Raw genomic sequence first — 24,559 nt, 5'->3', positions numbered from 1 at the left:
TGCAGCTGACACTGTGTCATGACCTTTATGTTCATCCACAGAGCAGATGTTCTCCTGGAGGTTCTTGGACGGCTCCACCAGCTTGTGTTTCTTTAAAGGAGCCACTTCATAATGAGGCTGAAGGTGTTTCTCACAGTAAGAGGCCAGACAGACTAAACAGGACTTGATGGCTTTCAGTTTCCTCCCAGTGCAGAAATCACAGGCCACATCTTTATGTCCAGTAGAGCAGTGATCAGCAGCAGCAGCTTGGAGTCCAGTCTTCTTCAGCTGCTCCACTAAACCTGCTAACATGATGTTCTTCTTTAAAACAGGCCTTGGTGTGAATGTCTCTCTGCATTGAGGGCAGTGGTAGCTTTTCTTCTCATCACCTTCACCCCAGAAGCTTTTAATACAGTTCCTACAGTAGCTGTGTCCACAGGGAATCGTCACTGGATCCTTCAGTAGATCCAGGCAGATCGAACAGGAGAAAGTTTCTCGGTCCATCTGATTCTGCTCCATTTCTGCTCTCAGTCACAGTGACTGTGTGAGTTTCGTTTCCTGAAAACTGAAGCTGTGTTGAACTCTGATTTAGGAATCACGTGTCAGGGCAGAGAGGCTGCAGCCAAACAGCTTTCACCTTCAGAAAATTTTGGTTCCACCAAACTTTAAGGTGTGTTTGAGAGCCGGGGGATGAGGGAAGGCTACTAAGTTTTTACAGCCCATAGAATAAGGAGCAGGGCTGTAAATCTGGCCTTTGTCTCCTCATTTACAATAGTTTGTTAAATATTTACTGATTTACAGAAAATCTTGGTTCCTTATTTTGAGGATTTTTAAAACAATATGTTTAGATCTTATTGAATTTTCCCAATAAAAGTTTGCCAGACTATGTTATGATTAAATGTGCCTTTACAACTGAAAGGGAAATCAAATATTTTATCTTCTCCAGCATTATATAAGGCACTAATGATAAACTTCAACCTTTAACTTGACCTTCTGCAGAAACTCTCAGCATTTTGAAGACGTTTGAAATTAGATTTGTCCAGTGTTGCAACATAAACTTAGCTGCAGGTTTATTTTCCTCCAGACCTTTGCAAGGTAGCTGCTTGTAGATCTGCAGTGTTGTGCAGACCCAGATGAACATTTTCATGGGTTCAGCTCAACATTTTTGATAATTTAAGGCTGAACCATGGTGTTTTCATAACATAGACATCAAGGGAACACAACTAATCTTGATGTCACCCCTATTGGGGTTGAGAGACAGATTTACACATTGATTTATGGACAAACTTTTTTTATTTCACACAGAAAGAGCCACAGCAATTTTTGCTCAATGTGCCCATTAAGTCTCTCTTGAGGATCCATAATGCTGTTTTAGGTGTGTATGTCTTCCCTCACTTTGTTACTATTGATTGTGCTATATGAAATTGCACTACAAGGTGAAATTTCAGGGGTTACATTGATGCTTTTTTCGTCTTGCAAAGAAATAAAAACACTGAATTTTCACTGAATATTACTGATTGATCTACAGAAACTCGTAAAACTTTTGCTTTCAAAACTTCCACATTTTTGCTTAATAAACAATCTCAACATGACACAATATCACCACTAGATGTCGCCATTTCCAGTAGATCATCACTAACCTGTATCCCCTCCTAACATTCAGTCATTGTTCCGACTTGTATATCAATATTTCCAAGCTGATCATATCTTCTTTATGCTCTTTATGGTTTATGCATAAATCCGTGGATTTTTGTGTTGGGTCATCTGAAGTAAACATGATTAAAAGTGACAGCCGGACGCCCGGTTCACAGTGACCCGGTGGTGGATTGCTCCACACAGCGAGCCCCGCTGGGAGATGAGATTTGATCTGCTGGTCTGTCAGGGAGGAAACCAACAGTTAATACTTAATCAGCCATTCGGTTCGCCTTTCAGAAGCTCATGAAATCTAATGAACTTAATCACGGTGTCACTTTCTCACGGCGTAATTAAACTCAACGCCTGTTCAGTGAAGGGTGGCTGACTTTAGGGCTCCAGCCCCAAAAACAAAAAGACACAATGCAACTGGCATGCAGAGACTGGTGGAAATATTTAAGATTTTAAACAGAAAATACTGAAATTTCTTTAATATCCAACCAAATGAGCCCAATAATGTCTCAAAAAGGGTAACATTAAATGCATGACAGATGTTGACGGTTAGAAAGGTACCAAAAGGAAATTAAGGGAAATCCTAAAATAAAGATTTGATGTTTGGTCAGAACAGGAAACCTATTTGCTTGTTGTTGTTGTTGTTTTTTTGTAACATTAAAACCAAAAAGTAAAGGAAATAAAGAAAGAGTCAGATTTGGAGCTGATAAGTTAATTTGTACACGTCACTATAGAACAAGGCAGTTCAAAGTACTTTGCATGATAAAAACATAACTAATTATGAAACAAGCAACAAACATTATATTTTGTCAAATGTCATCATCAAAATATAGATCAAATATATTAATAAATGTTCTAGTTATTAAAAGACAACACTAAACAAATCATCTAGGGCTTATAAGTCTAAAAAACTTAAAAGTTATTTAGATCTAAGGGTTTTTAGACTCTTTTCAGTCTAAGATCCCTTACATCAAGGGTTTTAGCCTTGATTTAAAGGAACTCAGTGTTTCATCAGTTTTGCAGTTTTCTGAAAGTTTGTTCCAAATGATGGAAGCTGCTTCTTTATTTTTTTTTTTATTTTTTGTGAGTTAAAGCTGTGTATCATCCGCATAGTTATGGGAAGAGGTTTCTTAAATCTGAATGAAAAGATAATAAACACACACATCCTTTCCTGTTTCCCTATGGAATAAAACACAATCCCAACATTTTAAATGATGATGGCATCACTTTAGATTCTTCTACATTTAAAAAGCAAAAATCTGGACAAAAACTCAAAGCAAACAGTGATAAACTTGGGATCAGTTCATGTTTTCATGCAGTTGCAGCCAAACCTGCTTGACAAAGCGGCAGGAAGTTCGCCTGAAGGCTGCAGAAGGTTTTTACAGCGGCGCTCCGTAATGTCTGGCCTGAGGAGAACATCGGAGAGCGATTTGATGTGACGCTGAGCTCATTTCATACAACACCTCATTCCCTGTGCCCTGCGGGGTTTTAGCCACAGGCTGAACTACGGCGCAATCTGTGAAATCTGTGTTTCCCATCAGATGCAGTAATAACCTCTGTGCTGTGTCTGCGTGATCTTATCTACTTTATCTGAGTTTGAAGGTCAGGAAGCGGCAGGAGGAGATGCAGTGCATATTATTTTACCACATTACATGAAATGGTTGCTCACCGTGGAAACGTCCAGGTGTTTCATATGTGAGAACATCTGACTTTATCACCAGCTTCCTCCGATTCCCCGGGCGTCGCATCCGGAGGGTCTGCTGGGAGATTCCTGCATGTTTCACAGTCGAGATACCAGGACCATAACTCAGAACGACCCGGGCTCGTTTACGCTTCCATGTCCAGTCATGGTGCAAAGAAAAACACATGCAAAAAATATAAAAATAAAATAAAAATGGTGTGGAAAAAAAAAACAATAAAATGAATAATAGCCAAAAAAAAAAAATTAAAAAATAAGACAAATAAAATGAAATAAATTCCTGGTAGTGACTTCTTTTGTCAAATTGATTCAAAACGTGTTTCTGAAATGATTCTTCTGCATAACTTCATGAGTGACACAAAGCAAACAAATAACTAGATAAATATTTAAAAATTAAAAGAAGATAAAAAAAAATCAATTTATCAAGAAACACAAGTAAATAAAAATGCAAATACAAGTTGCTCTATCGGAGATGATCAACTTGTTGAAGATGATTGACGGGGATTAAAACCTGGTGATTGGAGGCGAAGGAGCGAAGAACAAAGAGAGGATTATGCAAAACATGCATTATTATGCAAATAGAGGAGCAAATAGTCTGGTGTCAGATATTATGTCATTTATCAAAGTGATAAAACTAGATAGTCTACATGTATTTTAAAAACTTTACACCAACTTAGAAAATTATTTCCAACAAATTTTTAAAAATGTAACAGTTTTAAGCGCTGAAAATATTTTTCCTGACTCACATTTCACCTGTTACAAACTTATATCATCTTAAACTTACATGTGTGGAACCAAGCTCAAAAAGATTATTCATAAAAATGAAGTTATAGAAATGAACTTTACATATGAGAGAATGGGTTTATTTGTTAATTAAAATCCTTGCTGAAAACAAGAAAGGCTGGTTTTCATCTTGTTCTTCATAAATATGAATATTTTGTGGATCTGAACTGTTTTTGTTCAGGTTCCTCCAAACATGGAGAGGATCGTTTTGTTCAAATATGTCATGTGTAGAAAAGACATCGGTGAATTTGTTGACACATTTGCTCCTAGGAAGATTGTCTTAAATGTTTTCTGGGTTTTTCTTCATGCTGCAGATCTGCAAAGAGCAACAACTGCTTTTGTTTTGCTGATGATCAGCAGCGACTGGCTGCGACTTTCCCTCTTAAATCTGGAAGAAGCAGCTGAAATTCTGCATCAAAAACACAAACAGAACAGAGAAGAGAGCTTTTACTATTGTTTGTTCTTAAAACATGTTTCAAGCAACTGAAAGCAGCTCACAAAGCAACAAAACTAAACAAAAGAAGAAGAAGACATTAGTTTCCGCTCTTAGATTTGAAAACAAACATGTTGTGACCTCCACTTCCTCTTCGTCTTCCTCCTCCTCCTCCTCATGATGTCACTGCCTGCTAAAGCCTCCAGCAGCAGCAGAGCGGCGGGGGGAGAAGTCAGCCTCTCTGCCAAACAGTTTGGAGGTTTTTCTTGTTCTGCGTCGGTCAGAAGGAGAAGCGATGGCACCGGCGCAGGAGACCTGCAGTAGGAGCATGCAGAGGTCAGATGGTGACGTGAGCAGAAGGTCCGGGAGGAAGAGGAGGAGAAAGAGCAGGAGGAAAGCCAAAGGTTGGTCAAGAATCTAAACTCACATTTAGTCAAACTGAACATTAAATCTGTCCAGGATGTTTTTATTATTCCAGTTCTGTTAGAATAAGATTCTGCAGCTGATCTTTGTCTGTTTGCAACATTTTTATTAAGAAAATATTCTCTGTTTACAATAAACTTAATTACTTCAATGAAACTTTTTTCAACTAAACTAAACTCAGAAAATGGGATTGATTCTCTCTGGAGCTGTTAGGTCTCCAACCCTGCAAAAACACAAAATCTTACCAAGTATTTTTGGTTTCTGGTGAAAATATCTTAGTTCACTTGAAATAAGACAAAACTAACTTACAAGTAACTTTTCAGTAAGAGTTTGTTTTAAGTCAGTATCTCCTTAATGTTGATGAAAAGGTTCTTGTTTCATTGGCAGATTATTTCACATTTTCTCATATCATAAGTGAAATAATCAGTGATAATAATCAGTATATGTTTTAGTAATATTAAGACATTATTGACTTAAAACAAACTCTTACTGAAAAGTTACTTCAAAGTTATTTTGTCTTATTTCAAGTGAACCAAGATATTTTCACTAGAAAAAACACTTGGTAAGATTTTGTGTTTTTGCAGTAAATAAGGTCACAAGTTGTTAATTTATTACAGTCAGACTCATTTCACTTTCACATGACTTATAAGCATGTTAGTTTTTCTACAGCATGATGAATATCTAAATAAGCATTAAGAGCATCGCCGTCCAGTTTTCTGCATCTATGAACTCATGTTTCACTCTGACAAATATAGTTTTGGATGCAGTTGTTAGTTGTTAAAGTTTAGGCATGCAGGAAACAACATTTCAGCTGCTGTTTTGGTACATTCATGTTAAACAAATCAACAGGTTTCATCCAGGTTTAACTTCTTCCACCTTCATTTATAAAAATGAAGGTGGAAGAAGAGGCAAAAAAACAAAAAAATAAACAACACTCACACTGACTTGGGATTTACTGCAAAGGTCTCAGCTCAGAAAAATGACATCAGACTTCACAGACACTGTATGATCAACACACAGTTATCATTTAAAAAGAAAATTCTGATTTATGTGCAATATTTCTCTCCAGCAACACATGCATGCAGAGCTCTGCTCCAAGATCCAAACTTAGCGGTGTGCAATGCTCAGTAGAGAAAAACAGAAAACTTTTCTATCATGTTGCTCATAAACTGGTGAATGACTGGAACTGATGGTTGAGGTGCAGAAACCAAACACAGGTGAGAGGAAAAATGAGAACTTGGGTCTGTTGAGATGTTTTTAAACATTTTATCTGATTTAATTCAACTTTATGAAACTTTTTTGGGGATGAAACTTAAGCAAACTCAGAGAGAAATTTCAAGCATAGATCAGAGAAGCAATATCTAATATTTTTGCACCACAAACCAGAATAATATAAAGTAACAATTCATTTTTATCCCTGAACTGTATTCTGCAGATTATTAAACACAATCTGATATTTCACTGTTTAAACAGATGAGCAGAAGGAGTTCAGAGGTTTAATCTGTGAAGCAAAAGTCTAAATGCTGGATTTTCTGTGTGCTGTTTGCATAAATGTATTATCTGATGGAGATAAGCTGGAAGCAGAATTAATCATAATTACAGGTCAGCTTGATGAGGCAGCCATTGTTCTGCACATGTTGATCCTCTAAAAGCTGCAGATTACTCCGTCATGACTGCAGTTTCACAATCACTTCTTACTTTAAATGCTTTAAGCTTATTCCACTTTTATTAAAGACCCATCAACCTTTTATAAGTGCTTCCTTTAAACAAAACCCTCAGGAATCATTGCTCTGCATAAAATTATGTGATTTTTAAACAGCTGATGCTTCTGTTTCCAGCGGGTATTTTACAAATGATGACATATTTTTCTCACTCAGGAAAATTACTATTTTGGCGAAAGGATTAAAAAAATATTTCACTTCAGAATCACATACAATAAATAAAAAAAAATCTGAATAAAGTGATTCTGTGTGAAACAACATATTCTGCATTATCGTGGAATAATGCTGCATTTGTAGGGTTCCTCGATGCTAAACAGGTCACTAAATGCTGCATTCAAAATTCTGCAGCTGTATTTTAAACATCAGCTGTATAAAATACAAGAAGGTCCATCACAAGTTGGTGCAGAATCTCAACATTAAACGTTATTTTAGATATTTTGTATGATATTCTGCTTCGTTTGCTGTGAGCAGGGTTTGAACCTGCGCAGGAAAACCCCATTGGATTTCAAATCCAACGCCTTAACCACAGCGCCCTCTGCTGGAGCTGAGAAAGTAACACAGTGACGCAACGTGAAAATAAAATACAGAAACTTTCTGGTTTAAATAAGAGACTTAAATGCAACTTTAAAGACACAACTCAGATCTTTAATGTTGCCTGAAATCTGTTTGGGCAACATTAAAAATTAAACCGTAAAAGTCGCGGAAACTAACGAAAATTGTGTTTTAATGTTGATTTAAGTATTTTAGTTGAGCAGTTTTTTATATGGTTTTGCTGAAGATTTAAAGATTTAAGGCGATTTTATTTAATGATTTGATCAAAAATAATTAAATAAAATAATCTTTATTTAATGATTTGATCAAAAAGAGTAGCAAGAAAAAAACTCCATAAGTTAAATAAATAAATACGCAAAACATTTTTAACATAAAATGAGGATTTCTTCCATGATAAAATAAATTAATTTTAGCTGATTTTCAACGTAAATCTGGACAAGGTGACAACATGATTGAATTAGTAAAACAGATGAAAACATGTGAGATTTTCAAAGCAGAAAAAAAAGTGTTTTGGCTGCAATAAAAATCCCCTTCTGCTGCCTTTTAAAGTCAAATTAACGAGCTGTCATTCGCTGGCCGCTGCATCTCGGGGAAATGATTTGATTGTCCCGCTTTCAGGCAGGATTACGGGCCAGCAGCTGCTGTCCTCCACGTCTGTCTGCGTTTGGACGTTTTCATGGATGGGGTGTATTTGGATAAGTGCTCTCCATCGCTGCCGTCAGACCTTTGAGGCATTTCAACGCACATTTCCTCAGATGGACGCTACGATGGCCCTCACTTCTCTGGAAACATTAGCTCGATGGTTTTCATGAATCCTCTGCAAAACAGCATTTTTCTTGCGAAAGGAAGAACTCTGGTGGATTTAAACCTAGAAATCTCTGATACTAAATAGAAATAAGAGCATACAATTAGAAATCATTAACAGGCAGCAGTGACTTGTGTTTTTCTGCAGGTTTGCTCTCATTAGATACAGGGTGTTTAAAATCTGGGGCCATTTGCGGACCCTGGACCAAAATTAAACAAATTAGGACAAAAATTCAAACTTTTAAATGAAAATCTACTTAAAAATATTAGAGGCGACACAAAGTGATCATTTGGTTTCGTTCTGTTGTCATGGTAACTAGGAACGCATCTCATTGCGCTAATGTACAGCAAAGAAAATGCTTTTAACTGCGACATTAAAACTTGGTTGAATGCATTCTGAGTGGCCTACAGCCCGTTTTCATTGCTGAGAAAAGATTAATTTTATTATTTTATTCACTTGGTGTCAAGGAGCTGTGATGGCAGAGCGGTTAAGGTGTTGGATTTGAACTCTAATGAGGTTTTCTTGCACAGGTTCAAACCCTGCTCACAGCAAATGAAGCAGAACAGAGTAAAAAAGATCTAAGTGTGGATGTTCTTACTGTCAACACTATGTTTGCATCTGAAACAGCAAATTCAGATTATTGGTGTGCATTATGCATGAACTCCTCAGATGTATCCGTTTATGATGCATCGCTCCAACTATCAGCAATGTTTAAACTCAAGATGTGACTTTATTCAACTTATATGCACAGAATACTGTTTCTGTACACACTTCTACTGAAACCATGAAAAAAACAGAATATAAGATCATTACTTTAAAGAACAATGGACGGACGGCTTGATGCAGCAATAATTTCATAGCCTGGTGAACGAATGAATGAACCACATATAGAACAGGTCAGATGCTTTAGTTACATCTGTTTAGTGAAACTTTCAATAAATGACCTTCATTTATTGAATGAGGCTGTCTATAACAACATAACGCTGCAAACGAGTCTTAATCCAAAAAGTTTCCACATTCCTGTGCCCTTGAGGAAGGGCAGTCCAGGTTGCAGGTAGATGAGACAATTTGCCATTAATTGCTGCGTGAAAATGAAATTATCCACAGCTGTCAGACCCCAAACAGAGAGCAGGACTTCCTCCCACCATGTCTAAGTTAATTATTCCAAAAAATAGGGTTTAAAGACACAACCAGAATGAAGAAACCTCAATATAAGTCAGATATGGATTTATCTTTTTATCCCTTCATATGACATCAACTTTCAACAAATAAAGAATCATTTCCACTTCGCTGTGAGCAGGGTTCGAACCTGCAAGGGGAATCCCCATTGGATTTCGAGTCCAACGCCTTAACCTCTCGGCCATCACAGCTGGACGTCTTCAGACCTCATGAAGAAGCAACAAATGAATGTATTACCGAAAAATAATGGCAAACATGAAATAAATCAGGGTATTCCTGCAGCTTTTCATCGCAGATTGATCAGACAAACCTCTCATCATCTGGATCCAGAGATGTTGGACACCGTCGTTAGAGATCGCTGTGAGCAGGATTCGAACCTGCGCGGGGAAACCCCATTGGATTTCGAGTCCAACGCCTTAACCTCTCGGCCATCACAGCTGCTTGGGTTTATGTCTGAATAAAAACCTGAAGGTGGGACTTAGAGGGATGGAAGGTGTTGGAAACATGGATGAGAAACTGAAGAGAGGAATGAAATGGATGCAGACACTTGGGATAACTTTTATCTTATTGAGATAAGTATTCAAAACTGGTTTTAGTCTTTGGATTCTTTTCAAATACAACAAGACAGAAGGACTCACTTCATGTTTTACTTGAGTATACAGGAAATTTATTGGTTTATTCTTTTAAACCAACTGATTCTCATAGTCTGGATTTGCTGTGAGCAGGATTCGAACCTGCAGGGAAACCCTGTTGGATTTGGAGTCCAATGCCTTAACTGCTCACCCATCAAGCTGCCCAGCCCCCAGTCACAGGAAAAATAAATCCAACATGACGCCAGTCTGGAGAAACTGGGAAAAACAACCAAATTAAGCCACCAATTAACATAAGTGCTATGTTTGGATTACATGAGGAAGCCAGAGTACCCAGGAAGAACGCACAGATTCAGAGAGAACATGCAAACTGCAAGCAAAAGGAGCTTCAAACTCTGAAATAACATTTAAAAGGAAATAATTTTCACTCAAGGCTCAAGAAGTTAAAAATAGTAATAACTTATAATACATAATACAAGAAAACCACCAGAAACATAGAAATTTATTTAAAAATAAAAAAACACACAAAAAAAACCCATATTAATTCATAACTATAATTAAAGTTTATTCAGATTTCTAAGCTCTAAATAACCAGTTTCAGATTCAGGAGCACAACATGTCTGACAGTTAAAAAGTTATTTAAATCATTTCAGTAACTCTCTGGTTCTGAAAACCTGAAGAGAAAATAAAAACATCACTTTCATACAGTTTATCTACAGTGTTGATATAAATATGTCTAAACCAGTAGTTGTTTTTTTTTTCACTTTTTATGTATTTTTAGTGAAATATCTCATTTTAAAGTATCACTGTTTTGAGAGTTTTTTTTTTCACATATTGTCTATACTGTCCATTTAGACAAATATATGATTCAGTCACTGTGAACATTGTGAACACTTGCACATGAGGAGACAACTCTGAGTGCAAAGTTTGTTCCTACACAATATTAGGAAGCTGTATTTTCCAAAATCCTGGTAATTTAAATGTATTTTCATAGTAAAACCTTCCCAGACTGATTAATAAATGAGTCGCTGTGAGCAGGGTTCGAACCTGCGCGGGGAAACCCCATTGGATTTCAAGTCCAACGCCTTAACCACTCGGCCATCACAGCTGGATGGTTTACAGAAATCTGAATTAAAAAATATAGGTGGGATTTAAACTGTTGGAAAGGGAGGGAGAGAATAAAGGATTGCTTGAAAGAAAGAATTAATTGGGATGATAAAAAAGTCTTAAAACAGAAACATGAGAGATAAACTTTTTAAAATCTGTGCATCAATTTCAGAAGATTAAAACAAACAAAGGGAACAAACTGAGATTTGATAAATGCAGGTTAACATCTGTGAAAGTCAACAAACGAGTTCATGTCCACTTTAGTTTAAGATTTTATATCCGTTTTGGGTTTATGTGGAAAACATATTTAAACACAATGTGGAGCAAATGTAATACAGGCTTTTCACACTTAAACCTTCATTTATGTGATCTACTTACACCTTTTAACAGTTTCCACATCGCTGTGAGCAGGATTCGAACCTGCGTGGGGAAACCCCATTGGATTTCGAGTCCAACGCCTTAACCTCTCGGCCATCACAGCTGGATGTTTAACAATGTAATCAAGGAGCAAAACATGGATGTAACAAGTCAGTGGAGTAACAAAGGCAAACATGAAGCTACCACAACATGGGTGCACTACGTAATCAGTTGTCTATCTGGTGAGCAACTTCAGGTGTGTTGGACACCGTCGTTAGAGATCGCTGTGAGCAGGATTCGAACCTGCGAGGGGAAACCCCATTGGATTTCGAGTCCAACGCCTTAACCTCTCAGCCATCACAGCTGGATGTCTTCTAACCCCATGAAGAAGCAACAAATGAATGTATTACGGAAAAATAATGGCAAAGATGAAATAAATCAGGGTTTTCCTGCAGCTTTTCAGCACAGATTGATCAGACAAACCTCTCATCATCTGATCTAGAGTTGCTGGACACTGTAGTTAGAGATCGCTGTGAGCAGGATTCAAACCTGCGCGGGGAAAACCCATTGGATTTCGAGTCCAACGCCTTAACCTCTCGGCCATCACAGCTGGCTGCTTAACAATGTATTAACGGAGTAAAATATAAAATATAAAGCCTATCTCTGCACCAACATCTCAGTAACACAGATGAGTAACAGGACTCTGGAGAACTTCACTGCCAACCGAGGAATGATTAGTCATTTGATTCATGTTGGTTGGATCAGTGGCTCATCTAAACGTTGCTGAATGAATGGACAACACAGAGACTAACAGGAAAACACCAACCAATTAACCTCAAAGTCATACAAACTTTTCCCAGAGAATAATCTCCTAAAACAAGCAGAAAAGTCAAACTGTGTCTGCGCTGGAGACAAATCTAAACTGGACCAAATGGGGTCACTGGTTTCTTGATTTATAAAGGAAGTTGTGTTTGCAGGGTTTTCCCCTCCAGCTCAGCTCCAAAATGAGAAAAATGAGATTTAGGATGACGATACAGGAGGGAAGATTTTTCACATATCCTGACTTAACAATGTCGATTGTGACTAAAATAAAAAACTAATCAATTTAATTTATGCAAAGTTTTTACAGTTAGATGTTCAGTATCTTCATGCTTTATGTAGCCACATGTAAATATACACAATAAGCCTTAAAATAATGTATTTATTATTGGTGTAGCCAAAAAATGCCTCCATTTCCAAATGTACTTTAAAAAACTGTCATGTTTTTGTTTTTCTGATTCAGGGTGGAGTGATTTGGTATCAACCCTCAATAGACCCTTAAAACGCCGTGAAACTGCTGCAAATCCAGCCGAAGCTGCTGAAAAATCAAGTGAGTTTTTTTTTTTCCCTCGGATGAAAATTCACATTTTACACAGATACAGGTTTTAGAAATATAAAGTGATTACAGAAATACTTCACAATATGTCGATACTCTGTGTTTTTATTTCCCAACAGGGGAGACCAGTTTAGAGGTGAAAGAGAATCGAGGAGTGATTGGGATTAGTGACTTTTTCAGCAGATATCAGCCATCAGCTGTTTGTGCTGCTTCCTCCAAACATGAGCAGAGAAATCCGCCGTTTCTGTTTGGAAAAGGTCGTTTGTGTTTCCAGAAGCCGTCATGTTGTAAAACATCAGCCTGGACAGAGTCTCAGAGGAACGCAGTGGTGCAGCTCAACCAGTTACGGCCCGGCTTGCAGTATGAGGTTGTGTCTAAAAGAGGACCTCTGCACGCCCCGCTGTTCTCTGTGGGAGTGGAGGTCGACGGTTTCCACTTTGAGGGTCAGGGAACCTCAAAAAAGCAGGCGAGGATGAAGGCAGCTGAGCTGGCTCTGCAGTCCTTCATCCAGTTCCCGAACTTCTCTCAGACTCACACCGTCAAGGAGACCTTTGATTTCACAGCAGATTCTTTCCTAGCAGAGTTTGAACCGTCGCTGCTTGAAAACTGTGATTTCCTGCACAACAAGACGGCAAAGACGGAAATGTTTCCCAACGTAAACAAGAACAGAAAAACTCATCATTTCACCCTGGACTTAGTTTCCTCAGCAAGTCCTAAAAGGCAGCTGAATCCGGTGGCGATGCTCAACGAGCTGCGACCGGGACTCAGATACCTGTGTCAGGTGGAGAGAGTCCACGGTACGCCAGTGAGGAACTTCATCATGGTGGTCAGACTGGAAGGGAAGGTGTTTGAAGGTTGCGCTCACAGTAAAAATCAGGCCAAGATTCAGGCAGCGGCCGCAGCCCTACAGGCTCTTTACAGCATGAACCTGGAACCAGAGAGGAAACTGATCAGCCTCCACGGAGGCAGGACCAAATGTCAGCTACCTCAGGTAGGCACATCTGAATTTAAGTTTATTTTCCTATTAAAACGCAAAGACTTTGTTAGTAAATCTAATCTGTCACCAGGAAGGAGCCAGAGTATGTTTGGCTCAGACTGACAGTTAAAACATGTAGGAAATTGCAAAGAATTATTTCTTAAAAAACAATTAAAAGTGGTAAGGTTGTAGAAGAAACCTCAGGATGATTTAAAAAGACAGAAAACATTTCTCAGACTTTATAAACAAACATGAAGAAAATTTAATTTTGATGAAGCCCTGCTACACTGCAAAAATACAAAATCTTACCAAGTATTTATGGTCTAGTTTAGTGCAAATATCTTAGTGCGCTTGAAATAAATAACTTACAAATAACTTTTCAGGAAGATATGGGAGCTTGTTTTAAGTAAGTAATAATTAAATATTAATGAAAAACCTAGTAGTTTTTCTTCCATGGAAGATTATTTCACTTACAACATGGAGAAAATATCTTGTTATAAGTTAAATAATCTGCCAATGGAACTAGAACTTTTTCATCAGTATTAAGGTATTACTGACTTTAAAAAAAACTCCTATATGTTGATGAAAAGTTACATGTAAGTTAGTTTTATCTTGTGTCAAGTTTAGTAAGATGTTTGAACTAGAAATAGACAAAAATACTTGGTTCAGAGTTTGTGTTTTTGCAGTGTAAATCCATATAGCAAAACATTACAGACACATTTTACTCACCTTGAAGCTCAGAATCAGCTTCATGCCATGATGTGAGTTTGACCCTCATCTCTTCAACGTTCTCCACTTTCCTAAACTGCCCAGTTAGATGAGTCTGAGGTGCATCGTACGCCAGGCAGATGAATCGTGCTTTGCATCAGTTTGGCCCTGAGGATGGTGGACGGTGCCATCTCTGCGCCTCTGCAGCATCTAAACAGCTTCATTATGAGCTGAAATGTCCCTGTTCTCATGTTGATTCCCAGAGACTGAGGTGGGATGGGGCTCAAATGTGCAAAACAATGTCAAAGGTCAATGTGAAATTGGTAACTGTTTATTTGAAGGAGTGTGCATAACACTGACATAAACATGAAAGAGTCAGTTTCCACTAAGTGTCATTTGGAAGATAATGATGCAAAGCTGCATCAAAGTCATGAATGACTCTTCATGACGACATTCATGAAGATTCATTCATGTTCGTAACTGGTGTGATGCAGAGGTGGGTCCAAAAACTGTTCTCAACCAAGAGCAGCAAAACTTCCACATAGTTTTACTCAAGTTAAAGTAAAGAGTAGTTATCCAAGAAATTACTAAAGTAAGAGTAAAAAAATATTTGGTAAAAGGTCTACTCAAGTTCGATCAAGTTATCAGTTATTCAGTATTTTAAAATGACATCATCAGACGGACCAAAATATGAAGTTAATTGGAAATTTTGGTATTTCAAGGACAAAACTAACAATAATTAATATATCAAGTATCAAAAAATAACAAAATCAGGCAAAAATAAATTTTTTTCCAAATTAACAAAAACTTATGAAACTTTAACAAAAACAAACTTTCATTCAATGGGTGGAAAATCCAGAAATTTTACTTGAGTAAAAGTAGAGATACTTTATAATAAAATTACTTAAGTAAAAGTAAGAAGTACAGCACAGTAAAAATACTGCTAAAAGTAAATTTTTTCACAAAAGTTACTCAGGTAAATGTAATTGTGTAAATGTAACTCGTTATATGTTGCATAACATGTTTATGTCAGTCTTTTGCACACCGTCAAATTTATTTATATTGCTAATGTCCAATGGCTCAAACTGCACAAAATGCTTCACAAAATAAATGCAAACAAGGAAAATACACAACAGTGGCACAATCAAATATAAAAAATAAATAAATAAAAAGGCAATAAAACAACAGGAACAAACCAACAATTAACTGTAACATGTATAAAGCCAGTTCATAAAAGTGAGTCTTAAATAGTGATTTAAAAAAATCCTGTGTCTGTGCAGATCTAATATTTGAAAACAAAAATATGTAGACAGCTTATTAAAGGCTGAAAGAGACAAAGCAGTCTAAATTTAGTGGTCTAAATTAGAAAAACTTAAAAAAGCTGCAGGCTTTGTGCAGAGCGTCCTGAGACTGTTTTTCCCCTGCTTCAGTTTCCGTCAGGCAGCGTGACGCATTAATGAACATTACTGCAGCGCATTAGGGATGGAGCAGCAGCAGCAGACCAAGGAGACGCATGTGGAGCAGGAAGACTGTGTGAAGGGCAAAACGATCATCAGATAATTGTTTATCTGACAGAAAACACTGAGAATCAGAGAAAATATTGTTTTATTTACAATCAATCTTCAAAAACACAAAGTCTTACCAAGTATGTTCAGTTTAGTTTCTTCTGCAAATAGCTTAGTAAACTTGGAATAGCAGAAACTCACAACAAAGCTTTTCAGAAAGATTTAGTCAATAATTCCTTAATAATGATGAAAAGTACTAGTTTCACTGGCAGACTGTTACGCTTATGATAGTGAAAATGTCTTTTAATAAAATCTGTCAGTGGAGCCAGCACTTTTTCATCAATATTAAGGAATTACTGACTTAAAACAAGCTCCAGTTTCTTTCTCAAAAGTTATGTATAAGTTAATTTTCTCTTATTTAGAATGTAATAAGATATCTGCACTAGAAACTAAATAAAATACTTTTGTGTTTTTGCACAAACGTTTTAGTTTATGAATTAACTTTCCTTCTGTGAAACGATGAACGGTAAATTATTTAGGAATTACCTTTCAACCCTTCCCAGATTTATTGGCAGCCTAAGTTGCTTCTCTTATGTATTTTGTTAAAAATATACAGTTAATGATGCAAGTATTCACACTGCTGGTATGTTTAGATTTCTCATTATTTTTCATTCAGAAGCTGTGTTTCCAAAATGAGGCAGGCATCTCAAAAGATAATAAATAAAGTTTGATAAGTTTCTCAGTTTACAGTGATTCCGGCGGTTGGATTATAATAAATACATATTTAACCTCAAGAAGACAAGAACTTGTTTGTTGTGCATCATCCTCTTTCAGCTGTAACATTTCTTCTTCTGCAGTTTTTTGTAGAATCAATCTACCGCCTAGTAAGAGAGAAATACTCCCAGCTCAGTGACGGCTGCTCCTCTTCCTCTCACGGCCGTCACAAGGTGCTGGCCGGCATCGTGATGACCCGAGGTGAGTGAAAACAAACGCAGGAATCCGAAGTCTGATCTGAGGTGGAATCTCTCTCATTAAATAAAAGGAATAATCTTTAAAAATCTGTCTCTAGCTTTTAGCTTCAGGTTGTCTTGGCTTCCATGTTTCTCTTTGATTCTTAGTATTTGGATATTTTTCTTTTGCAGTAGCTTGCTCTGTCCTCTAGGTGTCGTCAGTTGTGTCAAAAACTCATCTGCAGTTTTTTTTATCTGATTTGATCAGTTTTGGGTTTTCTTTGTCTCTCTAACCTTTGATTATTTCTGTTTTGCCTCAGCAGTTGATTTTTTCTGACATTATCATCTTTCAATTTATGGTTTTCAACTGTGACTAACTTCAAATCTGCCAAATGAAATTTTAAGACTGATTAGGTATTTAAAATGATTGCAATTAATATTACAAAACAACTGAAGACATAATATTTTCTATCTTCTCACCTAAACAGAGTTCTTTGCCATCATGTTTTTGCTCATACAAATCTTTAAATGACGAGTATTTAAAGATACTCGTCTTTAAATACCTGAAATACCTTTCACACCTTTCAGCTGTGAAAGGTCTCTTCCAGCTTCACAGAAAGAGACCTAAAGTTATGGTCAGTCAGATTGGATGCAGAGCATCAGTAAACATCATTTTTCAAGTTTTTCCACAGATCTTCTTTTGTAAGTAGGCCTGGACTTTGACTGGCCCATTATAAAAGGTTTTGCCATGTGTTTTGTAGCATCTGACAGCTTTTCATCCAGAATTGTCATGTCTCAGTCCATCTTCCCGTCAAATTTAACACTCTCCCAGCCCATCACCTGCATATTGACCCCCAGTCAGTCATTATTTATCTCATTTTCCTCTTTTATTCTCAGGATTTGACCTCGGATCAGCCCAGGTCGTGTCTCTGGCCACAGGGACAAAGTGTTTGGACTCGGACAGACTGAAAGAAGACGGATGGACTCTCAGAGATTGCCACGCTGAGGTTCTCAGCAGACGGGCGCTGGTTCGGTTCTTCTACTCTCAGCTGGAGCTGCTGCTTTGGTCAAATCAGTTTTCTTCCTGTCAGCTCAGTTTTATCAAACATGGAGTTGGTCAAATATTTGGATTTGGGCATTAAAAAGTTAATATGATAAAGATTTTGCAAATCTGTATTATTTGAATTCATTTCTTGCCCTGTCTGTCTAGTTTAGTTTTGCTACTTTTAGAAATTGTGGAGTTTCACAACACACCAATATAATGCTTTAGATTATTATGCAGAGAAACTCGTATAAGTTTGTCCAGAGAAGCTTATAAATTATGGAGTACTTATACTTACTCAGTGACCCTGAACAGGAATTAGAACAAACTTCAGAAACTACTTCCAGAACAGGAACATTTAGTTTTTATACTTTAGATCATCATTTAGCACCATCTACTTCGTAGAATCAAACATGGAGGAAGAACATTTAGTTTTATGCCTACTTTTTTCCTTTTTTTTGTTTTTTCTTTTGTTTTTTTTTTTTTTTTTTTTTCTTTTCGTTTCTTTTAAGGCCTTTTGAATTTCTTTTTTGTTGACCTTTTTTTCTTTAATTAAATTTCCGTTCCTTTTTTTCCTTACTTCGTTTCGTTTTTTTTTTTTGTTCTTGCGGCACCAGGGCGTTTCAAGTTGTTTCCCTTCTTAAAATCGGAATTAAAACATCACACTGTCATCAATTTGAGAAACAAACATAACATTTTGTTGAGTGCATCATAAAAATCATCAACACACATCATATATGTTCCTGCAGCTTTAACAGGTCTAATCCTTCACGGCTTAAATTTTGTTTTAGGTTGTAAAACATAAAAGAATAAAACATCTTTTTGTTTTTTGTCCTCAAAGTGAGCGAACAGTTGGGCAGGACCCGTCGATATTCGTTCCAGATAAAGACTCGACTAACCGTTTCCGACTGCAGGAGGGAATCCGATTCCACATGTACGTCAGCTTGTCGCCGTGTGGAGACGCTCGACTCAACTGCCCGTACAAAACCACACCTGCATGTGAGAAATCCCATAAAACCCATTAAGAAAAGGAATAAGTCAAGTTTATTTGTATCGAACATTTCAGCAATAAGGCAGTTCGAAGTGCTTCACATGATAAAAACACAGAAATACAAAGTCATCATGTTGGTTTCATTTGTTATGGTTCAAAAGCAAATCTAAGCTGGAGTGTTTCTAGTCTCAGTGTTTCAGCTGTTTTGCAGTTTTCCTTTAAATGAGGAGAACATAGGAAATGTTATGTCAGCAGTGGATGAGACCATCTTGCTCTGAACTGGTTTTCTTCTCTGTCAGATCCCAGCAGGAGGTTTCGCTGCCACCTCAGGATGAAGGTGAATGGTGGCGAGGGAACTCTGCCTCTCGTCTCAACCAGAACCAATCAGAAATGGGCCGGAGTGTCGCTGGGTCAACATGTCTGCATGGCCAGCATGTCCTGCACAGACAAAATTGCAAAGTAATTATATTCATTGTGTATTTTAACTTTCTATTACACCCAAATACCCAGTAAAATTAAATAAAAACTGTTTTGATAGATGGAGTGTGGTTGGCCTCCAGGGGGCGCTCCTTTCTCACCTGGTGGAGCCAATTTACCTGCACAGCCTGACAGTGGGCAGGCTGAGCCACACGGGTCACCTGGGCAGAGCCGTGACCCGCCGCCTGGCCCGGGTCAAGCACCTGCCGTCCCTCTACAGACGACAGCAGCTGCTCCTCGGCTGTAGGTTCACCTGAAACCAGCTATCATTTCTACAACACGCCAAACTCCTTAAACGTGGCACGTTCTGGAACCATGACAAGTTTCAGCAGTGGAACTGCAATGACACTGTAATATTACAAGACAGACACAAATGTAAAAGCAAGTATATGAAGCCAAAACTTTTGTGTGTCAGTGTGAAGTTAAATATGGAAGCCTATTTCTGCCATTAATTAAAAAAATTAAAGCTCAACAAGAAGTCATAAATTCAACTTTCAAAGAGATGGAAAGTCATAAAGTCGTACATATAAAATTTACATTCATAATGATGAGATTTAACATCACCCTGCCTCTTGCCCAGAATGTTAGCTGGAGAAGCAGTAGCAACCTTCCTGACCCCATTAGGGACAAGGGTGTATGGAAAATAGATGGATGGATAAAAAATGTTACATTATGTAATGTGTGTGACTATTTCCACTGATTTCTTCAATTTTCAAAAGAACGGTGACATAATATATTTTTTTCTGTCTTGAAGGTTTGAGCAGCACAGAGGTTTGTCCGGCTGGAAGAACAGGCGATGTTTGCGTGAACTGGAGTTTCGGTGAACGAACTCTGGAGGAGATCAACATCTCTACAGGGAGGAGCAAAGATTCAGGGAGTGTGTCACGAATATGCAGACGCTTCCTGTTCAGCTGCTGGCTGAGGCTGGAAAACAAGGTGATAACAGAAACTACTGCAGTTTCACTGAATGAGCATTTATCTAATGCTTAAGAAAAAGATTAGACTAGATAAAACAAATAGTTTTATTATGAAACTATTGATGATTATGAACTCTTCAGTCTGAGAATTAGGAAAACTTAATAAAGTTTCAAGTTTCTGTCTAAGTTCTTTCTAAAATGTGGCAAATTCAGTCTTTGAATGTGTTTCCTTGTAACTAATTGTTCAGATTGTTAAATAAAAGGTGAGAGTAGAAAAGCATTTCGTGACTACAGGACCTGACAGGTTACATTGTTTGTGATTCGTTGGAAAGAGATCGGTTTGTTGATTAGTAAAAACTCCCACATTGACAGTGACTGACTGCAGCTACTGTGTCAGAGGTAAACGAGAGAAAATACACAACATCCTGAGAGTCATGCAGTCACGTACAACAGTGTCAGCAAAGCCAGAAGTGGGGTTGATTGTAAATTTGGTCATAATGACACAAATTGGGCTTTAGATTGTCACTAAAACAGTTTTAAATTTGGTCACAACATTATCTCAACCTTCAGAGTCACCTGGATCACAGAGTTACAGTTACAGACAACACTCACATCTGGTTAAATTCAGAGTCCTCTAAACCCAAACAAACAGCATAAACTACTGAATCATTAAAATGTTACTTCTTACTTCTTAAAACTTTATATATTTTCATAAACATGTGGAAAAGGAAGAATTGAAAGACATAATTTTCAGTAACAAGTCCTGCTTTTTATGGAGGAAATTAGCGTCTAACCAACCCTGCCTCTCAGCTGACGTTTTTAGTAGAAAAGTAAGAAATAGAAAGGTTTGTTGTTGTCTCTGTGGAGAAATTCAGCAGCATTGGGGGCATGGAGAAGCAGAGTTTAATGTAATATTTTTTTCTATCATGTAAACTGCCATGTTGCTGAAATGTGCTTTACAAAGAAACTTGTCTTGAGTTGCATTAAAGAAGAAGTTAAACTCCTGACAGCCTGTCACTGCCGGGAAAACAGCTGTTTTCTCTGGAAGTTATGGAGGCGTTGCACAAGATCCCTCAACATTTTATGCATCAGTAGGTAATTTATGAACAGACTTGTTTGTTCCTGGCAGTGATACCTTCAGGCATTTTGCTGCTTTGGCAATCAGTGAAGGATGTAATTCCAGGACTCCTTGAAGATTCCTTTACCTCTGGTTTAAACTGGAATAACATTCTCTCTGCTGAAATTTGTGACTGAGTCGGTTGAGTCGAGAGCACTGGAAGTTACAATAAAACCCTCAATCAGAAGGAGCTCAAAGAATAACAGAACAGAAGAAGAAAAAATAACAACTAAGCTCTTTTTGAAGGAATAAAGTGAGGAGAGAGTTCTTGATTTTCCAGTCAGTTAAAATTGCATGAAAGAATAAAGTACCATCCACGACATTATTGCCCCTAAACAGCTCTTTTGGATTGTTGTTCAGCTCAGTAAAATTGTCTACATAGGTTCAAATACTTGTCTGTGAGATCTGCAGACAAGAAGACAAGTACAGACAAATACACAGACACAGAGAAGCTCAAGATTAGTCATCTATACTTTATGTCTTCAAGAAGATATAAACCATCTCTTCCAATTCAAGAGCCAGGTTAAAGGCTCTTACCTACTTCAGCCTCAATATTGTTGAGAAAATAAATTTAAAATAAGCTAGTTTTAAAACTTAGCATGTCTTGATTCAAATGGCCTAATTGTGGTTTTGAAATCAGTAACGTATTCTGACTTTTTGACCTTTAATTTACCTGTAGTTATAGCAGATGGTTTGCTAGGATCGTTTGAACTGCCTTTTGTCTGAGTGGAAAACAATACAGTGGAAGTTGTAGCTTTTCACACTCATCTGTGAAAGGCCGTAAACACGGCAGGAGTTTCTGGCTTGAGAGAGGGTCAGAGATAGCTCCTGGTTGGATGAGCAAAGATACGCCTTATTTGAATAAATTAAAGATAAGAATACGCCTTAACTATAAAACTTTCTACACAGAAGTAACACATTAGATTTGCTCTTGCAATTCTCCAAAGATGTCTTTGCACGTCTTTGCTTTTCTTCTTCTTTCCAAGTCTGTCAGGTAAATGAATGTATGTCTCCGTTGTTCTACAGTTTCTGTCTAAGTTTATGCATTGTCTTATATTGGATTAAACTCTGTAATTCTGTGACGTCAACACGCATTGCTGTCGTTTTCCTTGTGCCTACACGTGGCTCGCCGAGAGGACCTGGGATCCAGAGGAAGAGAGAGCCAAACTTTTTTCAAAGTTAACCAATTTAGATATTCTTCCTTAACATGTACTGACTGACCTGGGAGATGTACAGCTCTATGGCTGTTTCCCCCTTTTCTGTTTGAAGGTTGATATGTTTGAGGGTGAGACTAACTTCAAAAGATTTTTGAATGATGTTTTTGGTGACTTTGGAAGCTAGTTTTTAGCAACCAGGGTTCAATAACCATCAATGCAAATTTTCAGAGCATCTTTTGGTCATTTGGGGTGGGATGAGCAAAACGTAGCTACCTGGAAATGGCTTACTAGTGATGGCTTTCATGGTCTAGAAAGCCTAAATGATGGGCCATCATTTAATGATGGCCTAAGAAGCCATCGTTACAAAATACAAAATATAATTGGTCTTGAAATCCTTTCCTTACCTTTTGGGTTGATCAGATAAACAGCAGAATTTGCCATCTTCAAACCCAAAGAAGTTCTAATGCTACCACTGTCAACATTCAAGGACATGTCTCTCTTCAAATTTATAAGGACAGTGAATTTCTCACTTATTCAGTAAGCTACTTTCTTCTTCTTCTTTTACAGCTAAACACTCCTGTTTTGGGTCCTGGAGCCACCACAATGACTTATCCCGCATCCAAGATGGCTGCTAGGCGCTNTTTTCAATATAAGTTGTTGCTTTGACTCTATACGGCACTGCCAAAACATATGTACAAAACTCCTCAATAGAACATGTTATATTTGAAAACCAGACAAGTGTGACCTGACCAGTGAATCACAGAAAGCCATTAGCTGGTGTAACGCTGAACTGATGTGGTGAAGTTACCAGTAGCAGGACTGCGGAGCTGTACTAAGAAGCTAACAGAAACACTGAAGAGAAGAAGAGCTGCCATCAATAGTTACAAGCCAAACATGTTTTAATGTTACACACCTGAGTTTTTTAGCAAGTAGCTCAAAGTCTAATTGTTGTGCATACAAGGTGTAAAATTCACCTTCGAGCAAACCTCTCAAAATAATCTCAGCGACCCCATTTGTAAATATTTCTGCCAGCGCCCCCTGCCATCCTCTGAATGCCCCTTGAGGGCGGTACCGCCCCCGTTGAGAAGCTAAACTAAGGGAAAGTATTGTGTCTATTCCAAAAAGTCTATTCCATTAGCAACCATGGCCTACCTATTTTTTTAAACATATTGCTTCAGTTCAGCTTGTTGAGGGTCTGCACACCTCTCTTAGATAACTATCCAACATCTTGAAGCACTTTGATTCTTCTTTTTAGCCCACTAGATCTGCTGCTATATCTGCCCAGGTGAAAAAAAGTATACTTTAGTATATTTCAAACATACTTACATTTGTGAAAGTATATTTTAAGTATACTAAGTATTAAGTGTACTACTTATAAATATATATTTATCTGAAGTAAACTAAAAGTATAATTGTACCAATTTCGAAATTAGAACTTTAAACACACTTAAACATAAATACACTTTTAATAAATATATTAAATAAAAGTATATTTTAAGTGAACAAAATATATATTTGCCCAAGTGTAAATATACACTTACTAAAATATATTTAAAATATATTTTGTGTATATTTTAAAATATATGCTCAAAATAGAATTTTTTTAAATTCATTTAAGACTACTCTAAATTATTAATTTCAGTATGTTTTAAATTACATCTCAGTGTAAATTTTAGGTTAATAAAGTATGCCTTTTTTTAAAAAATTTTCTTTATTTAACCGGGTGAACCCCGTTGAGATCCAGATCTCATTTTCAAGAGGGACCTGGGCAGAAGTCTGCAAAACGCAGTAACCTGATTACAAAATAAAACTAATTAAGACATATGCAGAAGTATGTCTCTTAGGCACCTATAAAGTACTTTTCATGTCATTTTTAGGCATACTGTTTAAGTACCTAAAAAGTATGCCTTTTTAAGTGCCTTAATAATCTTTTACTATTTTTGTTAAAATTGCAAAGAATAAAAACATTATAATCATGATGTAATGTTGTTTAAGAAAGTGCCTAACCAGGGGTGAAAGTAGTTTTAAATTCTTGGGGATACTATGGGGGTATAAAAAAACTCTATCTATCT

At 37.2% G+C, this 24,559-nt stretch overlaps 1 protein-coding gene and 6 non-coding genes across 7 annotated transcripts; 1 reads left to right on the top strand and 6 right to left on the bottom strand.

Moving 5' to 3' along the window:
- Nucleotides 1-4,667: 4,667 nt before the first annotated feature.
- Nucleotides 4,668-23,153, top strand: LOC103155441 (double-stranded RNA-specific editase 1-like). Its single transcript, XM_016663545.1, has 10 exons — nt 4,668-4,942; nt 12,555-12,641; nt 12,767-13,638; nt 16,694-16,811; nt 17,684-17,852; nt 18,670-18,827; nt 19,119-19,278; nt 19,358-19,539; nt 20,051-20,232; nt 23,055-23,153. The coding sequence occupies exons 1-10, from the start codon at nt 4,834-4,836 to the stop codon at nt 23,151-23,153; spliced, it is 2,136 nt and encodes a 711-aa protein (XP_016519031.1). The 5' UTR covers nt 4,668-4,833.
- Nucleotides 9,328-9,409, bottom strand: trnas-cga (transfer RNA serine (anticodon CGA)). The gene has a single exon. It is a non-coding gene; the product is annotated as a tRNA-Ser (tRNA).
- Nucleotides 9,575-9,656, bottom strand: trnas-cga (transfer RNA serine (anticodon CGA)). Its single transcript has one exon. It is a non-coding gene; the product is annotated as a tRNA-Ser (tRNA).
- trnas-uga (transfer RNA serine (anticodon UGA)) lies at nt 10,835-10,916 on the bottom strand. Its single transcript has one exon. It is a non-coding gene; the product is annotated as a tRNA-Ser (tRNA).
- trnas-cga (transfer RNA serine (anticodon CGA)) lies at nt 11,315-11,396 on the bottom strand. Its single transcript has one exon. It is a non-coding gene; the product is annotated as a tRNA-Ser (tRNA).
- Nucleotides 11,555-11,636, bottom strand: trnas-cga (transfer RNA serine (anticodon CGA)). Its single transcript has one exon. It is a non-coding gene; the product is annotated as a tRNA-Ser (tRNA).
- trnas-cga (transfer RNA serine (anticodon CGA)) lies at nt 11,801-11,882 on the bottom strand. Its single transcript has one exon. It is a non-coding gene; the product is annotated as a tRNA-Ser (tRNA).
- Nucleotides 23,154-24,559: the final 1,406 nt, after the last annotated feature.

The sequence above is a fragment of the Poecilia formosa genome, unplaced genomic scaffold, assembly GCF_000485575.1.
Source record: "Poecilia formosa unplaced genomic scaffold, Poecilia_formosa-5.1.2 Scaffold428, whole genome shotgun sequence".
Taxonomy (NCBI): Eukaryota; Metazoa; Chordata; class Actinopteri; order Cyprinodontiformes; family Poeciliidae; genus Poecilia; species Poecilia formosa.
This window is presented reverse-complemented; position numbering and strand designations above follow the sequence as displayed.